The sequence below is a fragment of the Lepisosteus oculatus genome, chromosome 8 (genome assembly GCF_040954835.1).
Source record: "Lepisosteus oculatus isolate fLepOcu1 chromosome 8, fLepOcu1.hap2, whole genome shotgun sequence".
NCBI lineage: Eukaryota > Metazoa > Chordata > Actinopteri > Semionotiformes > Lepisosteidae > Lepisosteus > Lepisosteus oculatus.
This window is the reverse complement of record NC_090703.1, coordinates 16,787,615-16,810,324: the sequence shown is the minus strand read 5'-3', so window position 1 is coordinate 16,810,324 and position 22,710 is coordinate 16,787,615. Positions and strand designations below refer to the sequence as shown.

The 22,710-nt window shown below is 37.8% G+C and overlaps 1 protein-coding gene and 1 long non-coding RNA gene across 3 annotated transcripts in view; one reads left to right on the top strand and one right to left on the bottom strand.

The window, feature by feature from the left end:
- Window positions 1-6,174: 6,174 nt before the first annotated feature.
- LOC107077811 (uncharacterized) lies at window positions 6,175-11,075 on the bottom strand. Its single transcript, XR_001478805.2, has 2 exons — window positions 10,561-11,075; window positions 6,175-6,504 (listed from the first exon to the last, which is right to left on the bottom strand). It is a non-coding gene; the product is annotated as an uncharacterized lncRNA (long non-coding RNA).
- The window catches only part of bmf2 (BCL2 modifying factor 2), a 28,320-nt gene continuing 13,726 nt past the window's right edge, over window positions 8,117-22,710 (top strand). The window contains exons 1-3 of one of the 2 annotated variants that reach the window (XM_015350920.2): window positions 8,117-8,250; window positions 17,904-18,100; window positions 19,531-19,697. In XM_015350920.2, coding sequence (XP_015206406.1) covers window positions 17,923-18,100; window positions 19,531-19,697 — 345 coding nt within the window. In that variant the 5' untranslated portion in view covers window positions 8,117-8,250; window positions 17,904-17,922. Of the gene's footprint in view, window positions 8,251-17,899; window positions 18,101-19,530; window positions 19,698-22,710 lie in introns of both variants that reach the window. The other variant, XM_015350919.2, reaches the window with a different exon arrangement.

The window sequence follows — 22,710 nt, the reverse complement described above, 5'->3', positions numbered from 1 at the left end:
CTTGTTTTAAGCAAAATTGAACACGTTTCAGTAAATTCTAAAAAAACATTTGAAATTCCGCAAACACTTTATGATATTGGTAAGAAATCTATATTTCACTCTATGCTCAGAAACAAAGACCTTGTAAAAATGATTTCTCCTCACAGCTTCTTTTTTTTCACAAGTCAAAGATAAAAAGCAATGATTATTAAATGAGAGCACCATGCTCTAGCTCCTCAAAACAAGACAAATTTGAATGACCATTACATAAACATTACATCTTTCCAAAAATAAATGTTTTTTTTTTAAAAAAAACAGTACAATTGTCTCCTGTCTAACAAAATCCTGATAAGTGAATGAAGAGATGTTTTATTTGAACTTTTCATTACAATATATTATGTATGCTATTACATTTATAAAGAAAGTCTAGTTAGGATGTAAAGGGTTAAACTACAATGAAAATATTTTAAGAGATGAACCAGATACCAGTAATTTAAAACAGAAAGAAACAATTTATAAAGAAGACTCCAGGTTATGACATGACTTTTAAAAGAGCCACTGACTTCATGACTTCAGGGTATGTATGCCTGTACACACACCTGTAATCACCTGTTCATTCAAAGACCTTCTTTTGCAAACTACAAAAGAACAGGTGAAATAAAAGCACATGTAATTATATGAGCCACCTAGCTGTTCTCTTCTTTTGCTTTTTATTGAGGAAAGTTTCCTGACCATTAGTGGTTTAAGAGCAGCTAATTGATTTATTTTGATGATGGTGTATAGTTGTTATTATTACATTTGCACAGCTTTGTTTTTGCTCTAGACTTTAAAGGAAAAACTGAAAGGTTCTGTAGTTTTTTGTGGTGAAGGAAGGAAGCCTTTTTCATGGTCTCTTCCCCTTCTGGCCGCCCCAGATCATTTGTTTTCTGCTGTGGTCTCTCATGCGTTTGATGTAGTCCTTAATGGTTCAGTGAAAGACCCCCATGCTGATAATGCTAAAGTTCACTTCTCACCTGTGATGCATGTCTAGTAAAGCAAAATTCTTTGATTTCTTCATCATCCAAAATGCCTGATTTATTTCAATGAAATCATGGAAAAATGAACCCAATTGATAAAGTGTAGAAATTAGTTTTAATATTTAACATTCTGATCTAATCTGCTGGTTTGCTGATTCATCAGAGTTTCTCATCCAGCCATTTTTAAAGGAAGACATGGAACCAATTTCAACAGCAATGCTGAACAACGTGTCCCAGACTCTCACAATCTTTCATACTGAGTGGTGTCTTCTGCTGGTGTCTCAGTCTTAAAAGCCCGTTTCCATTTACATGGTCCTCTGTTTCAGGTTAATCTATTGATATTGAATCAATTAATTGGATTGTTCAGGTTTAAAAAGGACAAATGTATATATTCTGTAAGTGTAAGTAAAACATTCCTTTGGGCACAAGAATGTATCTGGCTGCACTACTTTAGGCAAGCCTCAAAGTGGCTTACAAAGTGTCTCCTTTGTAACATAGTGACACAATATTCTAAACAATATCTTGCAAAAACTTTATACATTAATATGTAAGCACTTTTCCTTCCCTCTAAACCACATGTAAATAAGTACAGCTTTTCAAATCCTAGGAATCAGTGCCTCAATCACTGAATGTTTCTTGAAAGGTTTCAAGCAGTAATTATCAAACAAACAGGCCTGAAATAGAAATCATTAAAAGAGCCACCTTAATTCAAGGAAATAGGGAATAAGATAGGGAAAGTCGGCAAGACCACTTCAACCTCCAAACAGCAGATTTCAAATGCCAAACTGAATTGCAAATTTTTTACACCAACAGAATTTTTTACATTGTTACGTCTGCCTAATTTAACATATCTGAATAAAAATATTATAATCGCATGCAATGCATATAAGGCTGCACAGTGATGTGATGGTATGTACTTCTTAGATCTTTTTCCTGTGTTCATGTGAGTTTTTGTTAGGTGTTTTGTTAGGTTTCAACTTACCTTCCAAAATAAGGCACACTATGTTTGGCTGCTTTAAAATATTCACCTTCTAGAGAGGGATAGAGTTTACTTTTCACAGTTTAGAATGTACTGACTACTGGAATATAAATACAACTAAATGAGCAAGATAGACTGAGTGGCCTCCTCTCATTTGTTGTCATCGTGATGGAAAACATCACACTGCACATATCTTATACCATTGCATAAGTATACATTTAATCATATTAACCACATTAAACCACATATTAACACCCTCACACCCAAAGAAGGCTCTACAGCTGAAACATTGTGTTCCTTTGTGTTCCTTTCTTCAGCATGGAATAAACCTATTACTTGTTCTATATTAACCACATGACTGAAAGTGGATTATTGAAACATAAATGTAAATTAATCTATGTTTGCAGAAAAAAATAACTTAAGCCCATTTCTGAATGAAACAAATCATTTGTTTGAACTTGTGCATTCATCTTCAGTATAGTACAAGCAGTCTCAGAAATGTATTTTTTTAATTTATCAACATTTATTTTCATTTTGCTCTCTGTAAAGTCAAACACATTTTCTACTTATTATGTAGTTCTTAATTAATGTAGTTCTTAATGCTAAAATGAGAAGATAAGAGATAACATTGATGATCAGATTTCCAGCTAGTCTGATATTAGTTAAATGCATGGGCGGTGGAAATGTAGGATGCTGTGGTGTTCACTGATTTACATAGTCGGTGAGTTAATGCCAAGCACGCAGCACATACTGTATACAGTATATTTCCACTATATTCATTTGATAGAGCTAACCAATCGGAATCTGTGACATTTCTAATTGCAAAAAAGTATTTCTATAAATACATGGTCATCCTGACCAGAGAAGGTCCTCCCAGAGACACATCGCCTGAGTCGATGTTTTCAATATTTGTGGGTGTTCCTAAAATTTTAACCAGTGAGTGAATCCATAATTTACCATATTTTACATGGTAATCATAATTTACCATATATTTTTTATCTTATATAAAGCAAACTGGACTGCCGATGATTTCTGACAAATGTCACACTATTATCACATTCTTTCAAAAATATTTGCTCTGTTTGCCAAAGTTATTCTTATACTGCTTTAAAGAAGTTGTGCTTATGGACAATAAACAAGTTAATGAGCACATAAAGTGTACCAAAATATTTGAATAGTGGGCTTAATTTCACAATTACTTTCTCATGAGCTGATTAGTTCACAGGAAATTATTGACAAGGCTTAATCTCTTCAGAAGTCTTTTAGTTTTTATCAGAACAACCTTTACTAGAACCGATTACCCCGGGCTCTTGGCCTCAATTTTGTAACAGACACTACTTACCATTTTGACTAACCACATTTCTACCAAGGCACCCGAACTCAAGAATGATAATTATTTCAGAAAAGCAGTCCTTCTTATTTTATTTTAGCTGCATTAACACATACATCTTCTTCTTGGTAAGTAGGATTAGTCAACTTTGAAATCTAATGTAATGCAATTACAACTGTTCGATTTGTAATTTACTGTACTTTGGCAAAAACAACAGTGGTCCTTGATTTTTACCTTTAAAAAAGTGTCATAAAGTACTTGTGTTTACAATGCCAACCCCAAGGGCAAATTTAGACAGAATTGTGGCACTGAGTTCTGCTGAATCTTTCCACCCGAATAAGCATGAAAACAACGCTGAACTCATTTGCTTTTGCACTGCCTCAGTAAAGCTAATGCAAAACTCTGTAGCATAATTCTTGTATTAAACTAACATGCATAGAAGAGACCCCTTTGAAATGATCCGACAGTACCCCTCCTTAGTAAAATGTGTTTGTGAAATAAAAGAGAAGCCCAATAGGTAGGAATGATTCAGTGGGTACAATGACTGATAATTTGTTGTTCTTTCCCTGTACAAGAAAAAGAACTGTAAAGTATTGTCAACAGCATAATAAAAGGAAATATTTTTTGCCATATTATACCAGACTTCCAGAACTCCATTCCAGCCATCCATTTATTTCCTAGCTGATTGATAAAGTATGGTGTCAAAGGGAAACTGCAATCTATCCCAGCAAAAAGGCAGTATACAGCCTGGACAGTCCATCTGTCACGATATTAGTTCCCCCTCCTTAAGGGTGCTCCAGCCCTATCACTCAAGACTTTATTCCATGCACCTGCTCCCTATTCCCTGCCCACCTTAAAAGCCAGGCGCTGACGCTCTTCCGGGCTCTGCATCTGATTTCCATATCGTGCGAGTCCGGGACCAGGAAGCGCCTGGTCCCGTTAAGGTTTTAACCTCCGTTCCCGTTCCTGTTCCCCGTCCGCCGGTTCCGACCCGGCCTTCGTGGTTTTAATTCCGAGTTCTGATGGATCTCCTGGTTTTGGACTTACCTTCGTGTTTTGGATACTCTATGGATTACTCTTTGGGATTGTTCGCCTCGGCCACACCTCCCCCGTGCACCAGCGCACCTTGGACACGCCCCCCTGTCTTCAGCCCCGTTTTCCTGCATGACGTTTCCCCAGTGTTCCCCCACTTCGTCGGATTGTGTCGTCCGCATAGGGTCCGGAAAGAACTGTTCGTTACAGAATGCAGAGCCTACACCTGGACCCCGCGGACGGCACCCTGGCAGCCCGGATTCCATCAGTCTTTTTTTCTCTCCCCCTTTTTTTTTTCTTAGGGCTTCGGAGCCGCCCTGAAAAGGAGGGGCGTACTGTCACGATATTAGTTCCCCCTCCTTAAGGGTGCTCCAGCCCTATCACTCAAGACTTTATTCCATGCACCTGCTCCCTATTCCCTGCCCACCTTAAAAGCCAGGCGCTGACGCTCTTCCGGGCTCTGCATCTGATTTCCATATCGTGCGAGTCCGGGACCAGGAAGCGCCTGGTCCCGTTAAGGTTTTAACCCCTGTTCCTTGTCCCTGTCCGCCGGTTCCGACCCGGTCTTCGTGGTTTTTATCTTGTTCTGATGGATCTTCTGGTTTTGGACTTACTCGTGTGTTTTTGGATATTCCCTAAGGATTACTCTTGGATTGTTCGCCTCGGCCACACCTCCCCCGTGCACCAGCGCACCTTGGACACGCCCCCCTGTCTTCAGCCCCGTTTTCCTGCATGACGTTTCCCCAGTGTTCCCCCACTTCGTCGGATTGTGTCGTCCGCATAGGGTCCGGAAAGAACTGTTCGTTACACCATCACAGGTCACACGCAGACACAGGAAACCGAAGCACCTGGAAGAAATGCATGCTATCATGGGGAGAACATACAAACTCTACACAGATAGCACTCCAGGTACAGAACTGAACCAGGGCCCCAGCATTGCAAAGTAATGCTAACCACTGTGCCACAGAGCCTCCCAGAATTCCTTTCAAGCACCCAAAATGCTTGAATGTCACATTTCCCTCAGTGAAATTACTCACTGTGAAAAGTACAAACTATTAGATTTTTTCTGTGCTCGTAAGAAAACCCATGAATTTAACCAACTTATTCCTTTCGAATCAGCAGCCTCACAGTGACTCGCTAATCCAAAGTAGAACAGTAAAGTTTACTATTTCCTGCACCTGGCAGACAAAATCTAGCACCAGACACATGCAGCCGACATCTTAGCCATCTCCAGAGAGATAAAGGACCCCCTGCTGACTTCCAGCCCAGCCCAAACCCATAGCAGTCTTTAGGAAAATTCAACTTCACAACAGGGAGTCCTGAATAAGAATATCCAATCTCCTGTCCTCAGAGTCATCCTGCATTCAAGGCAGAAGCTACTATGAGATAGCCGCTGAGATAAACCATTTTGTTGCCAGTATATCCCCTATAATACTTAGTATGCTTATCAACAAGATAAAAAAAAATGTTCCCTTTTAGAAACATTCCTTGGGACAATTTGGGATATTCCCATATTTATTGAGAAACACCAAGGACATAGTGAATACTATAGGTTCCAATTCACATTTATTGTGTTTTTAATGTTGCTCATTATAGAATGTACATAAATCAAAACAAACGAATTCAGACATGTTTTATTCTGTAATTCTGGATTGATGACAGAAGAGTTTGTTAATGTGATTCCCCCACTCACCAATTTATCTTTCAGCACAAAAAACTGAAGACATGCTAAAGTCAAAGCTAGAAGTGTAGTATTGTTTTTTTTAAATAAATGAGAGGATGCCAAACTGACAGGAATAAATAAATCTTTTGTTTTGAAAAAAAGACTGCACCACAGATAAGGCAGGAGTAACATTTATTTTCACAATTTCTTATGTATCATACTGTAACCACTGAATATAACTGCAGAGAGCTTTGGGCAAATGAATTCAAAGGCACTTTTAATATACGTAATATACTTCATTTTACTGAAACTGCATTGTGAAGATGACATTTGGGATGTCTATTAGAAGAAAAAAAAAATCCACAGTTTTTCCACCAGGTCAGTTCTATAAATTGATCTGCTCTCTCAGTTAAAACATTATGGGTGATATGTGAACTTGTTACCCCATCAGTGGCTTTTCTGGTTATCTGAAACTGAATATCTTGAGCATGTCAAAATCCCAAATCTGAAAGAAAGAAGGAAAAGAAAAAAATAGAAATTAGTCATTTGTATATGAACAGGCTTTGAAATAAACACTAGTGTGAAAATGTGTTACAAACATGAATGATTCTCAATACATACCGGACACAGGAGAACTTTCATATTCTATTAATTTCTCATGTTCACAATGAACCTTCAGAAACGTGCAGAGTGACTGAAAGTTTCCCTTTGGCAGTAAGCACATCCTGTTGCACATCAGGGCCACCCTTTGCTTTTAAAGTTAATTAACAAGATTTAAAAAAAAACTAGTGTGTCTTCCCCACTTCTGAGCACTCCATTAATAAGATAAAGACAGTATAAGACAGCACAAGCAGTTGCGCTATAAAGAAACAGTAGTATTAGTAGTTTACAACTGTAGAATGATGAATAACTGTAGTTGTGGCAGTTGTTTCCATAATATTGTTTTGTAATAAAACAAAACAGAATACACAAAAATAAATCGCATAAATAAAACTTTTGATCACAGTAAAATGAAAGAAAAACAGTAAGTCTCTGAAACATGTTTTGAAGACAAGACAAAACTTCAGCAAAACTCAGTTTTTGCACTAGTGTAACTTAAGGGTATCTCAGCCTTCACCCAGCCTACTAAAATCGGAAATTTTAGCTTCGGTTAGTAATTGTACAATTTGTTGAGAACTGTATACCAAATTCCCCCTGAATTCACAACCAAAAGTCGGTTCTTTGTTCCCATTAGCTTCACTCTCAGACCAAAATGAATCACTTCGTACATAGCCATTTTCATCATCATTATCAATTAAAGCTAAGCGGCAAGCTGTCGAAGCTGCCCTGTCTTTAAACTGTTTTTTTTCTTTTCCTATGTAACACATGAGCAAAGCGCGGCAAAAATAAGTTACCTCCCCTTGGTCTGCAGGAAACGCTGCTCTTTGGGGAATTTCCCAGCCACGTGTCAAAGTACGACATGGAGAGGCAGGACCAAAACAAACCGTGATTGGCGCGGGATGACAATATTCTTGACAGTCTTAAAGATACAGCACTGCTTAGTTACACAAGCGCCAAGCTGGAGGTTTGTGGCGGACTGCTGTATGTAATACAGCGATGCTTACACAGAAAGTGATACCACTCGTCCCCATTACCCGTTCCTCGTTATTAAAAAGAGATTAACAAAACAACTATTCTACATAATGCAATTATTTTAACCGTAATAAGAGCAATAACTGCAAAGGCAATAATTACTCGAATAGTGCCCCTAAAAATATGCAACCCCATCTTAGAAACAACGGGAAAAGTATAAATGACCGTAAATGACGTCAAACGTAAATTAGTTTTATTATGTTTATAATATCAGCTATTTTTTGCATAGGGAACTTCTTACAAGTTAACTAGACTTATTATAATAAGGTTCTAGGGAAACTGTTGCATTTAGAAAAGCAATCCATTATTTATAACGCTAACTGAATTGTTGTTTGCTGGCCATCGAACAAAAATATAAGTTCAGTTCAAAAAAGGTAAAAGAAATGCGGTACCGCAGCTTTAAGACATTGTATTTACTTCTCTGAATGACGTCGATCCAGGGGGAGGAATAATTTGCGCTGACGTCTAACAAAATTAAATCGGCTTGTTGCTGAATGCCTACCACAATGAACGTTGTCGTGGAGGGATAAGGACAAGATTTATTTTTCGGCGGTGGCAGAAAAAAAACCCTCAACATCAACAGGGAAGATACAAGCTAGGAAAGACAGAGCAACTGGCGGTGGGTAATATGCCATTATCTGTAAAGAGCAGCTGGCTTTATCTCTACCATGTGCGATGTGGATGCAATTATTTTATGCGTATTAATATGCGCATCAAAGATTCACAGCAGCCATAAAAACACCGGTTTCTGGAATCACTGTTGTCAGTCTCAATATCATGGCACGAAAAAAAAAACATAAATACACGAGATGATAATATTGTCTTCTTCATCCTTTTGCGATACGTGGGACTGTTAACACGCTGAGAAGTCTCAAAAAACATTTTATAACAACTTAGCAGCCAGCACAGGCACCAAAGGTAACGAAGTATGAGCGTTTACTAGTTAACACAGATGCGACGGTAAGGAAACTACAGTCTTAAGTTTTAAAACTCCTCTTCCATCACTGTCAAACATGTTTGTAGTATATATATATAAAAATGGAATTGGGAGCGACTATAGTCAAATATATTGTCGTAGACAGATATTTTAAGGTTGTTCCTGCGAGATCTCAATTTTAATACAATTCGTGACATAAGGTCAGTTTGGGCTTTTACGGTCCAGAAACATTTCGTCATCTTTCTTGGATTTAACTGGACTACTAGGAGACGGAGGATCTGGGTTAAGTCAAATAAGGTGACTGGACAGTCGCCGCCTTTTAAACTTTGCTACTGGCTGGAGCTACTGGCTGGAGGGGACGGGAGACGCGCTTGGTGTTTCTGTTTTGGTTTTTTGCTGTAGCTTCCGGGATTTGTCAAGGCAAGCGCAGCTCTCCAGAGTCGCAGGGCAGTGATACGAACGGAGCCAAGCCTAGCAGCAACAGGGTTAGTCAGTCAGAAAACTGCCTTTAACACGGTGACAATATCCTTCATTGAAGTTGTGCAAACCACCAATTTTTCATTTGACTGACCCGAGCTGCGTAAACGGTAGCTGGTCGCTTGTTTTGTTTTGCTCCACATAGTCGAACGCAACACTGTAACAGCAAGCATTTGACAATTTAGTTTCCAAGATAGGAAACGAAAGAAGTAAACCTAAAGCAATCCTTTTTCTGGTTACGCGACTGCATCCGGGATGTATTTTCTTGTGCATAAGGTCATATTAAATGTTTTTTACAGATTTGTGTTATCCAGTTTTTTGCTTTAAATATTATAGTGAATTTAACATTAATATAATGTGTTAAATGGTACGTAAATCACTGACATTTTAAGAAAAGATCGTTTAAATGTTTGGTATCCATTTTAACATGGTGTCAATCTGCCCCGATATTAGGGTGTCCCTAGATGGGTGAATCTATTTGGATCTTGCATACTGTAATTTACTACACGGGATATGCACTGTAGTAGACTCTGAAGATCATCTTAGCTGCTAACACAGTTTTAACTGAACTCTGTACACGTTTTTTCTTCCCTGTGCAGTTATGTGATCTATATTGGTCGAATTTAAAATTGGCTCAATTTTAAAGAGCCGACATTTGCATAGAAACAAATTGTTCTTTTGCTTTTATAGTATTTTATTTTAACAACACAGTCTGTTCTGCAGACCTTTTAAGTTTCAGGCGAGACGCCGACCACGTCGCGGATTCTTAGCTTTAGCAGGACAAAGCATTGTTACTAAAGTTTAAAAACCTCCATCAGCGAGATTGTTAATACTAGACGTTTGAACGACAAATCGAAATTACGGATGGCTTTTTGTCCTTTTGGAGTGCTTGGATAAGGCTGCAGATACAATATTTTATCACGCGTGGAAGTACTGTAAGAACGATTTAGTATATTGAATGTTTACTGTTCTTCAACGCGAATTTGAACGGACGGTGTAAGTTCTTTTACACCACTGTGTGCAGTCAGGCTGAAATAATCCCCAGCGCTGATTAAGTAGATTTCCGTCAGTTGCGCCCCTCTACAGTCTTTTTTTTCTTCAAACTCATAAAATATAGCATAAACTTCAGCGTGCATGGAATATCGGTGCAATACTAAGTAACTAAGCCTCCATAGCAAAGGATTTGTTTTTTGCAAAGATGAAAGTATTTTGAAATACATAGTTAAAAGCAATCGGACCGTGATCGAGGTTTAAATATTTTTGGTAAATGTTCAGTATTTCTATCGTGTAACGCAGCGGGAGATTACTTTTGAATTCTAGTAACAAAAACCTCTACGTTTACATTGTGCAAGGCTTTTTATAGCTGTTTTTTGCTAAGTCAAGGGAATAAGGTATGTACCTCCGTGATTTAATTCAAAGAACATTATGAGCTATGGAACGTCAAACATATTATTAATATCACGTATAGATTTTTTTATAAAAATGATCAGGTACTTCAACACAACACAAACCTACCTTTACCCGCAGAAGCGATCTCGCCCTACCGTGCATTTTTCCTTCATAGTCATTCGCGGAAGAACTACCGCCCTCTGTCTGAGAGGTTTTTCACGTTTGTATAAAATGTGGCACGGATTGCATTGCAATACAATGTTACTGAATTAAAGAAAGGCTGCATTAAAAAAATTACAAGACTTACAGTTTGTATCTTCTTGATCGTTTCTTTTTGTATGTAGTGTGTGTAAGAGAACCATTAACAAGTGTACGCTTTCAAGCCAACTCTCATATTAATCGAAGCGCAGTAGCTCCGTTCCAAAACGTTTATTAATTAGGACAAAACCCAAGAAAGATTGGAGTGACATTTGCCAGGTTTGTACCCCTTGGAAAATAAAAAAAAAGTATTTTGGCCTGTGCTCTTCAAAAATAAAGCCAAACCCCTGTTCAGTGAAGTGTCACCGCCTTTCGTGTTCAGCGTGGAATTAAAATGTTTTGTTTAAAAAAGTGTAATTATAGTTTTTGAAGTTGCTGGATTATGCGGGAGATTCGGGGATATGAAGTAGTAGAAAATGATGCAACATCCTTTATGTGTTGAGTGAGTCATATCTTTCCATTTCAGATGTTTCCTCTGGGTCCTAAATAATGGCAATATAGAAACTAAACCAAAAAATCTACCAGAATACCCTTTCCCCTTGAAAGCAACCAGTCGTTCAAAACTGTAGTGAAAATCCACACCAGACTAGTTAGGTGAGGTATTATTATATTGATTCAGGAAAAAGAAGGACGTTTTTTGTAAACGTTTCATTTGTTGCTGTTCACATGAACTGCACCTTTTGTATGTTAGTTACCTTTGGTATTTGCAGATGTATTGGATATTGTCCAGATATTTGCCAGTATATGTACATCGAGACAACAGGTAAATAAGGAATATATTTGTCAATGAAAGTTTCATTTTTCAATGGATTATCAGGGCAATATTAAACCTGCAATAAACCACAACTGTGAATTTTAATGTGTACTGACATGAACCTCTGTAGTGCCATCCTCAAATATGAGTGGTTATCATGTTCATCATTTCCTCGCATGTGGAGAAAATAATTAGATTAGTCACATGTTAGAAAGAGGAAGTTCTGAGCTGTAGTGCACAAGTGACTGTATATTGCACTGAATATGATTGTGAAAAAATGATGACAATTTTACTTAGTTTTAAATTAACATTCTGGTTTTCTTTAAATGAATAAAGCCATGCTATAATACGAGGCTAAGTAAAATGCAGTGCTTTTTGATCATATTTAAATATCAAACAACAAAATGCTTGCAATTGTCCACAGTGAAAATAAGACAAGAAGTGCATTTTAACCTGTGTTGCAGAGAGAATGAGGTAATTGGGATTTCTAGTGTTTAAAAATCAGACTCTGTGTGATTTTATTAATTTGTATCATGATAAAGCAGCGTTGGTAGAACAAATCACTGGAGCATTCATAAAACAATCATACATGTTTAACCCCATGACTACTGGTACTTCAGATCTGTTTGCCTTGTGGTGTACTTTATGGCTCTTGTCTATAATACGCTCAAATGCTCAGTGCTGGAAGTTTCATAATCTTTTGCAGTTTTTTTTTCCAGGGGAAATTATTAGGACACCATGCTGTCATATTGGAATCCATGGCTGTCTTAATTTCTATGAAATGTGGGTCATCTCTGACATGATCATGACGATCAGCGAAGTGCACATGGTAAAGAAGTACAGCAGGAGCTCATGCAGCAGAGGGTGCTATGCACTCCCTTTGTTTGTGGTGTTTGAGAATAACAGGGAAAGAGGGTAGATTTCCCTCCATTAAGTGTCTGTATCCCACAAAGTGCATTGTGTTATGAAATAGGCTAACAAAGCTGCCTTATTTTAACACTGCAGCTTTGCATTGCTACTTTCCTATTACTAGTCCTTCAAAGACACTACCAACAAATACCAGAATCATCTCGAGCATCTTAACAAAAGTCTCTCCTTTCTGTCTTCATGAGTCAGTGCTTTGGTTTTGCTGCTTTTGAAATGTGTAAGAGTACTACTGCTCATAATTGCAAATGGTTATTTTCACGTCACTACTGTAAAGAAGGAGATGTTGCACACATTCTGAAATGCTAAATTTTCAGCTGTATTCTTGGACCTAATTCAGAGTTTGCTAGGGAAGCATAGTAAACTAGGAAGTCCATGCTGGCGCTGACAGAGCAAAGACTAATATTGTCCAGCATCTGAGCTTAGTTCAATCAATCTGTTAATTATTACAAGCAGTGAAAGCCTAGAGTGATCATAAGATTTGGTTTGTCCCCTGTTTTTAATCTGTCTTACTGACAGATCAGACAGCCAAGAAACCTTATACTTGGTCAGGTGTACTGGGGGAAAAAAAACATTCAGTTTGTGGCAGAAACTGAGGTTCTGCATCAGCCAAAATGGCGGCTTGTTGCATTGACTGAAATGTAACTGGGCAGCTGACAGCTCCTTCATACATCATCATCATAATAATAATAACAATAACAATGACAATAACAACAATAATTCCTTATACTTATATAGCACTTCTCTGGACACTCCACTCAAAGCTCTTTACAGGTAATGGGGACTCCCCTCCACCATCACCAGTGTGCTGCCAGTACACTCACCACATATCACCTATCAGTGAGGAGGAGAACAGAGTGATGAAGCCAGTTCATGAAGGCCATGATTGGTAACAGGTAGTGGAAAATTTGGCCAGGATGCCGGGTACAGAAGTTGTTTTGAGATTATGCCCACAGCCGATCATAAACTGTTTGTGAGATTAGCCTATATAATGCACTGGTGTTCCAGAACAAATAAAGATGGCCTAGTGCTATTTTGTTTGCAAAAATACTGTTTGGTTAGCTACTAAGAAATTAACACTTGGATAATTTTAGATAGCTAAAGCTGTTTGATTGCAGCTTGCCAGTTTTCCTATATCTGTCCATCAACTGCTCTAATACAAATTGCTCCATTTTAAAACGGTTTGGCCAATTCTAAGCATGATTTATTCAAGAATCCCACATTTTCCATATGAGCTAGAATGGTACACATTAAATTTAATGAATAAAATGGCAGTTAAGTGGCCATAATCTGCCATTTTGGTATCTAATGTACTGATTGAAACCTGTTGAGTTTTGACAACATTCAAAATGCTTCAGACTTGCATTTCACAGGCTCAGTCGTCCTTAATAGATCATCACCTGTTTGGCACAGCATGCATCACAAAAAATGTTTGGTGGATTACCTCCACCACTTGGCAGGTATCATTCTTCAATGCAGTTACACAGTGACTGCAAAAATAGTGCTGCCAGACAAGGGCATTCTGTATACTGTTGCACTGATTTAATTACATTATTACATTTTATTTAATTAATTACATTTCACCAACACCCCAACCTGCTTTTGGCTTTGCACCACATACAGTAGGTTGTAGTGATACAGTTTACGTTTGCATTAGGTCATCGCTTGCTTGAGTAGGGACTGTAACACAAGCTGCAACTAACGGAAACTGTTTATTAAGTTAACTCCAGACATAGTAGGTATCATTCTAGTGGCAGTACAATTACAGCATGGTGAAATGGGGTTTCTGTACAAACCAAAATGACTACCTGACACCTCTTGTCCTGTACCACAAATTGTTACTGTTACTGTTTGAAAACCTGTTTAGCCAGTTAAGTCCAAACTTTATAGGTATCAATCTGGAGAATGTGCATTTACAAAATTTGTAAACAAAACAACATTTTTTTTAGTTTAGTAGATCTCATAATTCTCTTTGCATGCAGTCCTTTTAATTCAAATGTTTTCTGCACGTTATTCGAGGTTCTCTAAGATCATCTCTTAAGTATTCTTGATGAAAAGTAGATCAGTGGAAGTCAGTGGCAAACAAGGAAGTTCTTTTTTTCTTTGCAGAGCCAGAACATTGCAAAAAATAGCTCTGGCCTATGCTTAGACAAATACTTACTGTTTAATTTACAGCTGATGAACAAAAAGTGCTGAGTTTTGCTTCACATCTGCTCCAGATTTGTTTCCATTTAGTCAAATAAATGTAGAGTGCTATGGTAAGTGTAATGGTATTTTGTAGGTTGTAATTAAGCAGTGTATCTCTTAGACTGCTATAGAGTCTAAGCATGGCCCCTGAAGGATTAAGCCCTAGCTGTCTCATAAAGTATCTACCAGTGTGAGATGCTTATATTTGGGCAGAGTGAGCCATAAACAACAGGAGGACATCCCAGAGATAAAAAGTGAAATAAGTTCCAAGTGCAGCCACAGAGGAATATCTTTTCCTGGATATAACCGTACCTGAGCTGGCCCAACATTATATTGTGTTGATATGTTATTACATTGGATCTAGTAGTTAAAGTAGGGCCTACTTTAGATTCGAGCTCGCATTCGTCTCCAGGCTCAAAGGAACTGATACCATTAATAAGCAAAAATATATTTTCAGTTGGTGTTTTCCCTATCCTCTTATATTTTCCAAATAAACTTTTGTGAAACATCTTGGTCTCTAATCAGATGTTTATTGAAAATGTGAACTAAGTACTAAGTACTTCAGTTCCCTTTAGGTGGGTTTAGTTTAGAGCAATTTTCAGGATGATAGCCCATTTTTAAATATGCACATACGAAAAGTTGGTAAGTGGCTCAGGCAACAAGGGAAATAGAGACAACATTCACGCCTTTCCCTGCCAAGCTTCCACTTCGATAAATTTAGTAAATGAGCAGCCTGACCGCAGCCAACATTGTGGTTTCATTGCTGTGACAAACTCTGCTATTTATCTAAATCAGAACAGAACATAGCCTGTGCTGCTCTGAAAATCCGTAGTTTTGCCTTTTATTATTCTATTTTTAAAAATAGTCTCCAGGAAGTGAAAAATTGAAGAAAAGCTGTAAATGCCTTGGTTTTTAAATTTTAGCTGGCATAATATGCAGAGTGTTTCAATTTTTAGGAGTGCCATGACTTAAAACACAACATCTAAGCATGCATTTTCATTATTAATGATTTAGTCACTTTGTGACTCTTTGTCAGATGTACAGTATTTGTCTCCGCCTGAGTGTGTGGACTGCAAAATGAAGCATAGTTTAAGTGAGACTCCTGCTTAAAAAGTGAAAGGAGTCTTCAATTGTAGTTGAGTTTGAGTCTGATAAATTGAGTAGTGGTAATGTTAGTTCTGAATGGATGTGTTGGTGTAGCTGTACAAACATTATACTTTATTATCTATTCCTGAGAAGTTCAGATGATTGATTTATATGTTTTTGTTGGCTTGTATGTTATTGTCCGTAAAGTATAACAGACCTAACATTTTAATAGTACATAGTATTCTCTTGGCTTAAAGCCTTTCACAAACAGCACAATTCCCTGGGTAGTACAGTTACATACACAGACCTCCACAAGGAGGCCAGAAAATATTTACATTGTGGGAATGCATTTACAAAGCTACGTTTCATCTACTGAACTTAAGTTTGCTGCAAATTGGGAAGCACTTTAAAGCGGTTTACTGTAATTGTAGCAAACATGTTATTGGGTACTTAGTTCCAGAAATTAATACAGCTTTAACTTATTCTTTGGCTCTTACCCAGCAGGTATGTGGTTTTGCCTAAACGAGGTTGTGCTGAAGAGATATCTGTTGAGTTTGCATAATTGCTGAGCGAAAAAGACTTCATCTGGGGATAGTTAGGTGGTTTGCTACTTATTTGCAATGATACTGCAAATGCTTGGAAACCACGCGAATGGAATTTGTTTCAGAAGAGGCAGACGAGGTGCTTGATTGTGTCAGTGCAGCAGTGCACTGCTGTTGTGCGTGCACAGTTGGTATCGTGTTCTGTGTTCCTGATTTGCATATGTGCCAGTGGAAATTCAACTGCTTGACCTTTATAGTTTTCTGGTTTTTTTTTTTGCTGTGTCTGTTTTTCTGAGGGTTGGAGGGACAAACAACCTTGAGATTCTCATATCAGAGTATGTTCCTTGTTGTAGTATGTACCATCTACTAATTGGCAATACTCATGCAAGACTAGCATCCTTCTTGACGTCTAGTAAAGCAAACCTTTGTGCAGTTTTATGGAAAGGAAATTTACTTCTAGTGAAGTAAAGTTTAAGCTAATGAAGGCTATTTAGAAATCATTGATTCATACTGTTTATTCTGTATCTTCTCAGTAGAGGGATCTAAGCAGCTATATACCTATTTAAAACCATTAAGAAATAAAATTGAGAATTGTCTGCAAGCAGTATAATTAGAAAAGATTACTCTTTCTTTAGCCTTGTCTTAATGATGGGATTGACAAGTGTAGAGTTTAAAGAAAAAATTAAAGGAGTCGAGGAGAGGTTTTGATTTGTTGCCTTTGTGACTAATTTCAGCCTGCATTAAGAAACGTCAGATATTGGAATCATATCACAGCATATAGAGCCATTTGTATTGGTTAAAATGTATTATTTCAGATAAGCTGCATTGGTACAAAAAATTAACTTGATCATGATCATTGTTTGGATTTTATTTCACTTTGATGTTCATTATTCTTTAAAGAAAAAATATTCAGGTTTACGTTCAATTTGTCAACAATTGCTACTGCTACTGCTTTTTGGCGCTCCCTTGATATACTGTACATCATTCAAGATGATTCTTCCATTTTAAATCTATTGTTAACAGTTTCTGATGTCATATTAAGTGACTGTTAATGCTTGTCTGTTAATTCTTGTTCTAAGAGTGTTTTAACAGCCTTGCAAACCAGTTTTGTGAACATTACTTTTTTGTTTAGAGCATACAAATCTTTTTTCCTAACTGAATTAATTAGTTAATGCCAAAGCGTTCTGTGAAGAGAGCCCAATGTTTGTTTTTGTGGTTTATCAGATGTCTAGCTCTTTATCTGCATGATCTTCTGGTGTCAGAAGTCTATTGCATTTTAATAATAGTCTACCTAGTTTATGACATTTTTTCATTGTTTTTGATTTAACTTCTATTCTCATGTTCAGATCTTCTAAAGGATGAATTAATCTTTCCCTAACATTTAAGCTGCTAATCAGTCATGTGCTTTAAGTATTTTATTGTCTCATTGAATAGAGGGTTGGTCAACAAATGTATTAGAAACCTAAAGCAGAGTCAGGGCTTTACTTCCTAAGTTTAAATGCCTATTATTAGGCTCATATTCTTTTAATTCTACATGTTTGTCACAAAGTAGCTCTGTACTGGAAACAGCTTTCAGATGAGAACAGATTTCCAAGAGCTGCATAGACTGACAAAAGATCTTGATCGGCTTCATGTGTCTCCAGGAATGTGGCTTCCTCATCATGTGCAATACAAAACTACTGGCAATAAAGCAGCTTTTCCTCTTTTATTTTAGGCAGACTATCACTAAAGCTTCAGATGGAAGAGGATGAAGATGACGTGTTCCACCCGTCACATTTCTCACACTGCTGGGGAACCCAATTCAGGGAAATAAAGTACGAGGACAAGGGCACGCAGACGCCAAGTCCAGCCTTGGTACATGGTGACAACATGTTGCCGTGTGGTGTCGGAGCAGAGCCTCGCCGACTCTTCTATGGTAAGGACACAATATTTGCCCAGTCAAGTTTTCTGACAATTTGAGTTGAAAACACAGGCTTATATGAAAAAAAAAACTAAACTGAAGCCTTTAATGTTTGCTGGGATGAGAATTCATTGGGGATATTATCTTGTAGTCTCCAAAGTAGTTTTGTTTTTCACTGTTGCTTTTTTTGTGTAAGAACCTGACAGCCAGCTGGGAATCCTCTGTGTTGACCTCAGACCTTCGGAAATAGAACCAAATGGCTGTCACTCAGCTGAGGACAGCCTTTATAGTGAAGTCCTGCAGTAATTTTGTACATAGTTATACTTCTGTCATACTGCATACCTGCAATTTGTGTTTGTTAACTATACTCTTGTGCAGAGAAAACCTGTCCAAAATGTGGTAGCACAGTGTACACCATCGGTTTATGAAATGTTGTCTTAAAATACTTTTTATATTGTGGAAGAAGGTATGGCTTGCAGTTGGAAACCAAAAACAATATGCTTAGTACATCTCACTATCATGTTTCTTTCATAGAAGAATAACATTGTGTACTTTTTGACAGACTTAAGTTCTTTTTTGCTGGTTATCATAATCACCCAGACCTCTGCTGTTTTTAGCATATTCTACGCATGTCCATGTGGCCTTCTCAAGAATCTTTACACTTTTACTTCATCAGAAAGCATATATTTTAATGAGCAAGGAAGGAGATGATTATTTAATTAGTGGTAACTTTACAGGAAGTACATGACTAACTTTACTTTAGATAACTTCCATAGAAACGATTAAAGTTATTTTATGAGCATATATTATCTTGCAGTTATCTGCAGAGGTTTTATGAGTTTTGAATGTTGTTTTCATAATACCTGTTGTGAAAACATCCATCAAAATCGGTCTTTTGTACCTCTAAAGCAAATATAGAAAAACAGAAGGATAAGGAAATGATGAGGCTAAAAGAGAAACTGTTATTCATTTTTTTCTGCCTAATTGTCAGATTTAGGTCACACATCGACAATGTTCATTATGTTTTTTGAAAGGAAGCTCTATTTTCAATAAGAAAAAGTCAAGGAAAAAAACTGAATGTATAGGAAGACAGAAAAAACACTCCAAATATTGGAGTCAGAAAAAGGTTCTTATACCATTTAGTTCTGCTTCTTTGGGATTACACACTGTACCAAAATCAACCAAGACCATTGTACCAAGACAAGTTTTCACTAGCACACTGAATTAAGTACAGTATTAGACTGTTTACGACTAAGGCAAGGGAAATACAATCGGGTTGCTTGTGTCTAGGCCTTGTAATTGCAGAAGCAAAGTTTATTTTAAAAGCTGAAAGCAGTCCTAATCTAACCCCAGTCAATCTTAGATGTTCTATTTTCCTAATCCAGAATTCTTTGCGTGGAGGGGCTGCTCATTCTTAATCTGTTCCATACCTGCCATTTATCCAGGTAATGCTGCCTTTCGATTGCACTTCCCTGCACATTTTGAACAGGGCGGGGATGAGGAAGAGGAGACGGGTGAAGCTGAGGAGCAGCCGGTGCGGAGTGCTGAGGTTCGAATAGGCCAAAAGCTCCAGAGGATAGGAGATCAGTTTCACCGAGACTATCTCCACATGGTAAGAGAATGGTCCACAAAAAGTACTCTCAAAATGACACAGCTTCAGCCATCCAAGTTCCCTTCATCCCTGCCTGGCCATTCTTTTTACAAGATATCACTTGTTTTTTTCCTATAAAAAATACACAAATAGAACTTCAGCCTACAAGTTTGTGGTTGATCCATGTGACAGGCTATCATATCAAGATGTATATTTGCATCATTATTTTTCAGAAGGAAAATGAAAACCTCAAATACCATGTAACTGTTGATTTCAGTTGTCTAGCTGTGGTCCATTAACCACTTTATTTTCTTTGTTGATTAGTGAAATACAAATAGTTTTTCCTAGGACACCACAAACATAAAGCAGTTTGGCATGAAAATCACATAAATACACTGTCATTTTGATATTCCTTTCTGTGTTTTTCTCCTTTTATTTTTATGTCGGAAAGCATTTGGTGCAGACCTATTCAAACCCTTTTAGAAGTGAATCTGATACCATTAATCAGTATAGAGAGTATGAAGCGTATGCTTTTATTGTCCTTCAGAGGTGTATGCTGCTATGATAGTGCTGGGTATTACCATCTTGCTCAGTTTATATAATATTTGACAAGGAGCACAATTACTAGGCTGTAAGCTGAATAACAGCAAACAAGGATAAGGATATATGTTTCAGAAAAAAAGATTAGCTTTGGAATCTTGTATGCTGAGCATGCAAAGAGTTTACAGCCATGACATTTTTTTTAAACTGGCTACTTACTACAGCCAGTCATTGTGCTTTAAGAAGGGGTTGGGATTTAGCTACAGGGTCCCAGTTCAATCTGCTGAACAATTGTCTGTAAAAAGTGTTTATAGAAACAAGAGCATAAATTCGGATGAGACATAAAACCGAGGTCCTGACTCTCTGTGGTCATTAAAAATCCCAGGGCGTTTCTCGAAAAGAGTAGGGGTGTAACCCCGGGGTCCTGGCCAAATTTCCCATTGGCCCTTACCAATCATGGTCTCCTAATAATCCCCCTCTATGAATTGGCTACATTACTCTGCTCTCCTCCCCACGGATAGCTGATATGTGGTGAGCGTTCTAGCACACTATGGCTGCCGTCGCATCATTCAGGTGGATGCTGCACATTGATGGTAGTGTAGGGGATCCCCATTACCTGTAAAGCGCTTAGAGTGGAGTGTCCAGAAAAGCACTATATAAGTGTAAGCAATTATTATTATTATAAAAGGAAAAATTAAACCACAAATACTTTATAACTGTCAATTCTTTTGATCTAGTTGTGGTCTTTTTTTGGGTTATGAAATAAAAATGGCGACGTTTTCCCAAAGCAATTGGCATATTAATTTCTTCTCTTCTCAATGCAGAACAAAACTGGATGCATAATGCAAACTCTGCTGCTTTGGTTTCCGAGCTAGATGTAGACTGGTTTTCTCAGGTACTGCTCCCGCTTGACCTCAGATTCTGAGAAACCTGTACATTAACAAGCTTCTTGCATGTACTTTATTCCTTTCCCTTTGAGAAAGGGGTCATCCAACAGCCTTCCACCATACTGTGTGATGCAGTAAAAGTTAACATAAGGAAGGACAACCTGTCAGCATGTAAGCCTCTTTTGTGTATGACATGATGAAAGCATTGATCCAGATAAAAGCTGGGTGAATTTGCATAATTATGTGGCTAATGAAAAAGTGAACTCAATTAATCTTAAAGACATCAATCTTATATCTTATCATATAGAAAGAAACAGATATCCATTAGTAATACAAAGCCATTCTAGTAATGGGTGGTGAATGAAAGTAGTTTGACAGGTATTTCTGTAATGTTCTTTGCAAGCAGATTTTCTTAGGATCTATTGCATTGGCAATAGGCATTTCAAGCTTATGGTTAAACATCAGTTTTGTATTTCTGTACTTGTGTGTTTAAAAAAAAAAAAGAAGAAGTAGCTGGACAAGATAAACATGTTGTAACCCGATACCTCAAGCGTGAGTCTGAAGTGCAGCTGTGGTTTAGGAGTCTCCAACAAGTCCTGCCAGCAGCATTAAGGGCAGATAAAAGCCACACAAAAAGACTGATTTCCCTGAAAACCCCTGAGGCTGTTTGTAAGGCTGGTGTTTGGAGGAAGGCGTCTCATTGCAAGCCTGGCTGGGGAGGGCAGGGTGGCGTGAGAGAGACAGGCACGGAGCTGAAATAGAAGTCGCCAGGCGTCAGACCGTCCGCTGAACAAAAGACCGCGAAGGGCTGAGCAGGAGCTCTCGTTCTCTGACAGGCCTGCTTTTAATCCTTCCTTTCCCAATGGGAGCCGACTGTCTTGCGGTTTCATGAAAACAAACCTTAATCTTTCCTTCTTCGCCTGCCATAAATAGACTTCTAATTTCTAATGAGTCATAAAGCAGATTGTCCTTTAAGATCCCATTAATAACATCTACTAATAAGATTTAATTAAAGTAGGGTCGTAGGGTTCATGAAAATGCCCTTTCGCTTACTTTTCTGTTCTGCTTCTACCTCTGTAGAAGTGCAGCTTTGTCTTACAGTGACATGATGGAAAGAGAGCAGAAGGTGCCTTGTTTCAGTATTGGCTCCGGCTTTCTAGGTTTCTGAAAATATACTGATTTTCACATTTGTGCCATTTGTACCTATTAGTCAGGTGCAATCTTCAGAACAGATTCAGGATGAAAAGAACTATTACTGTTCTGCACTTTAAACTTTCCCTTGTACTCTGTAATGGAAGTGGTGAAATTGCAGTGGTAGCATGGTAAAATTGGCAGATTTGAATCCATGTACCCACGTTTAAGAAAGAACAAGGTTCCACATGTCTATTCATTTAGTTAATTTTGCAGACATATGATCAACCTCTCTCTGACATGGTTAAAACAGTTTTAAATATACTCTTGTACAGTTCAACAAGAGTCTAAGCAACTTAGTTATATATGATGGTACATGTAAAGGTTAGTCTAAGACTTGACATCATGCCAAGACTTGAAAATTAAATCACGCAAAGGATAATTATTGGCTTTGGCAAATTTCAGAACGTAGCTGT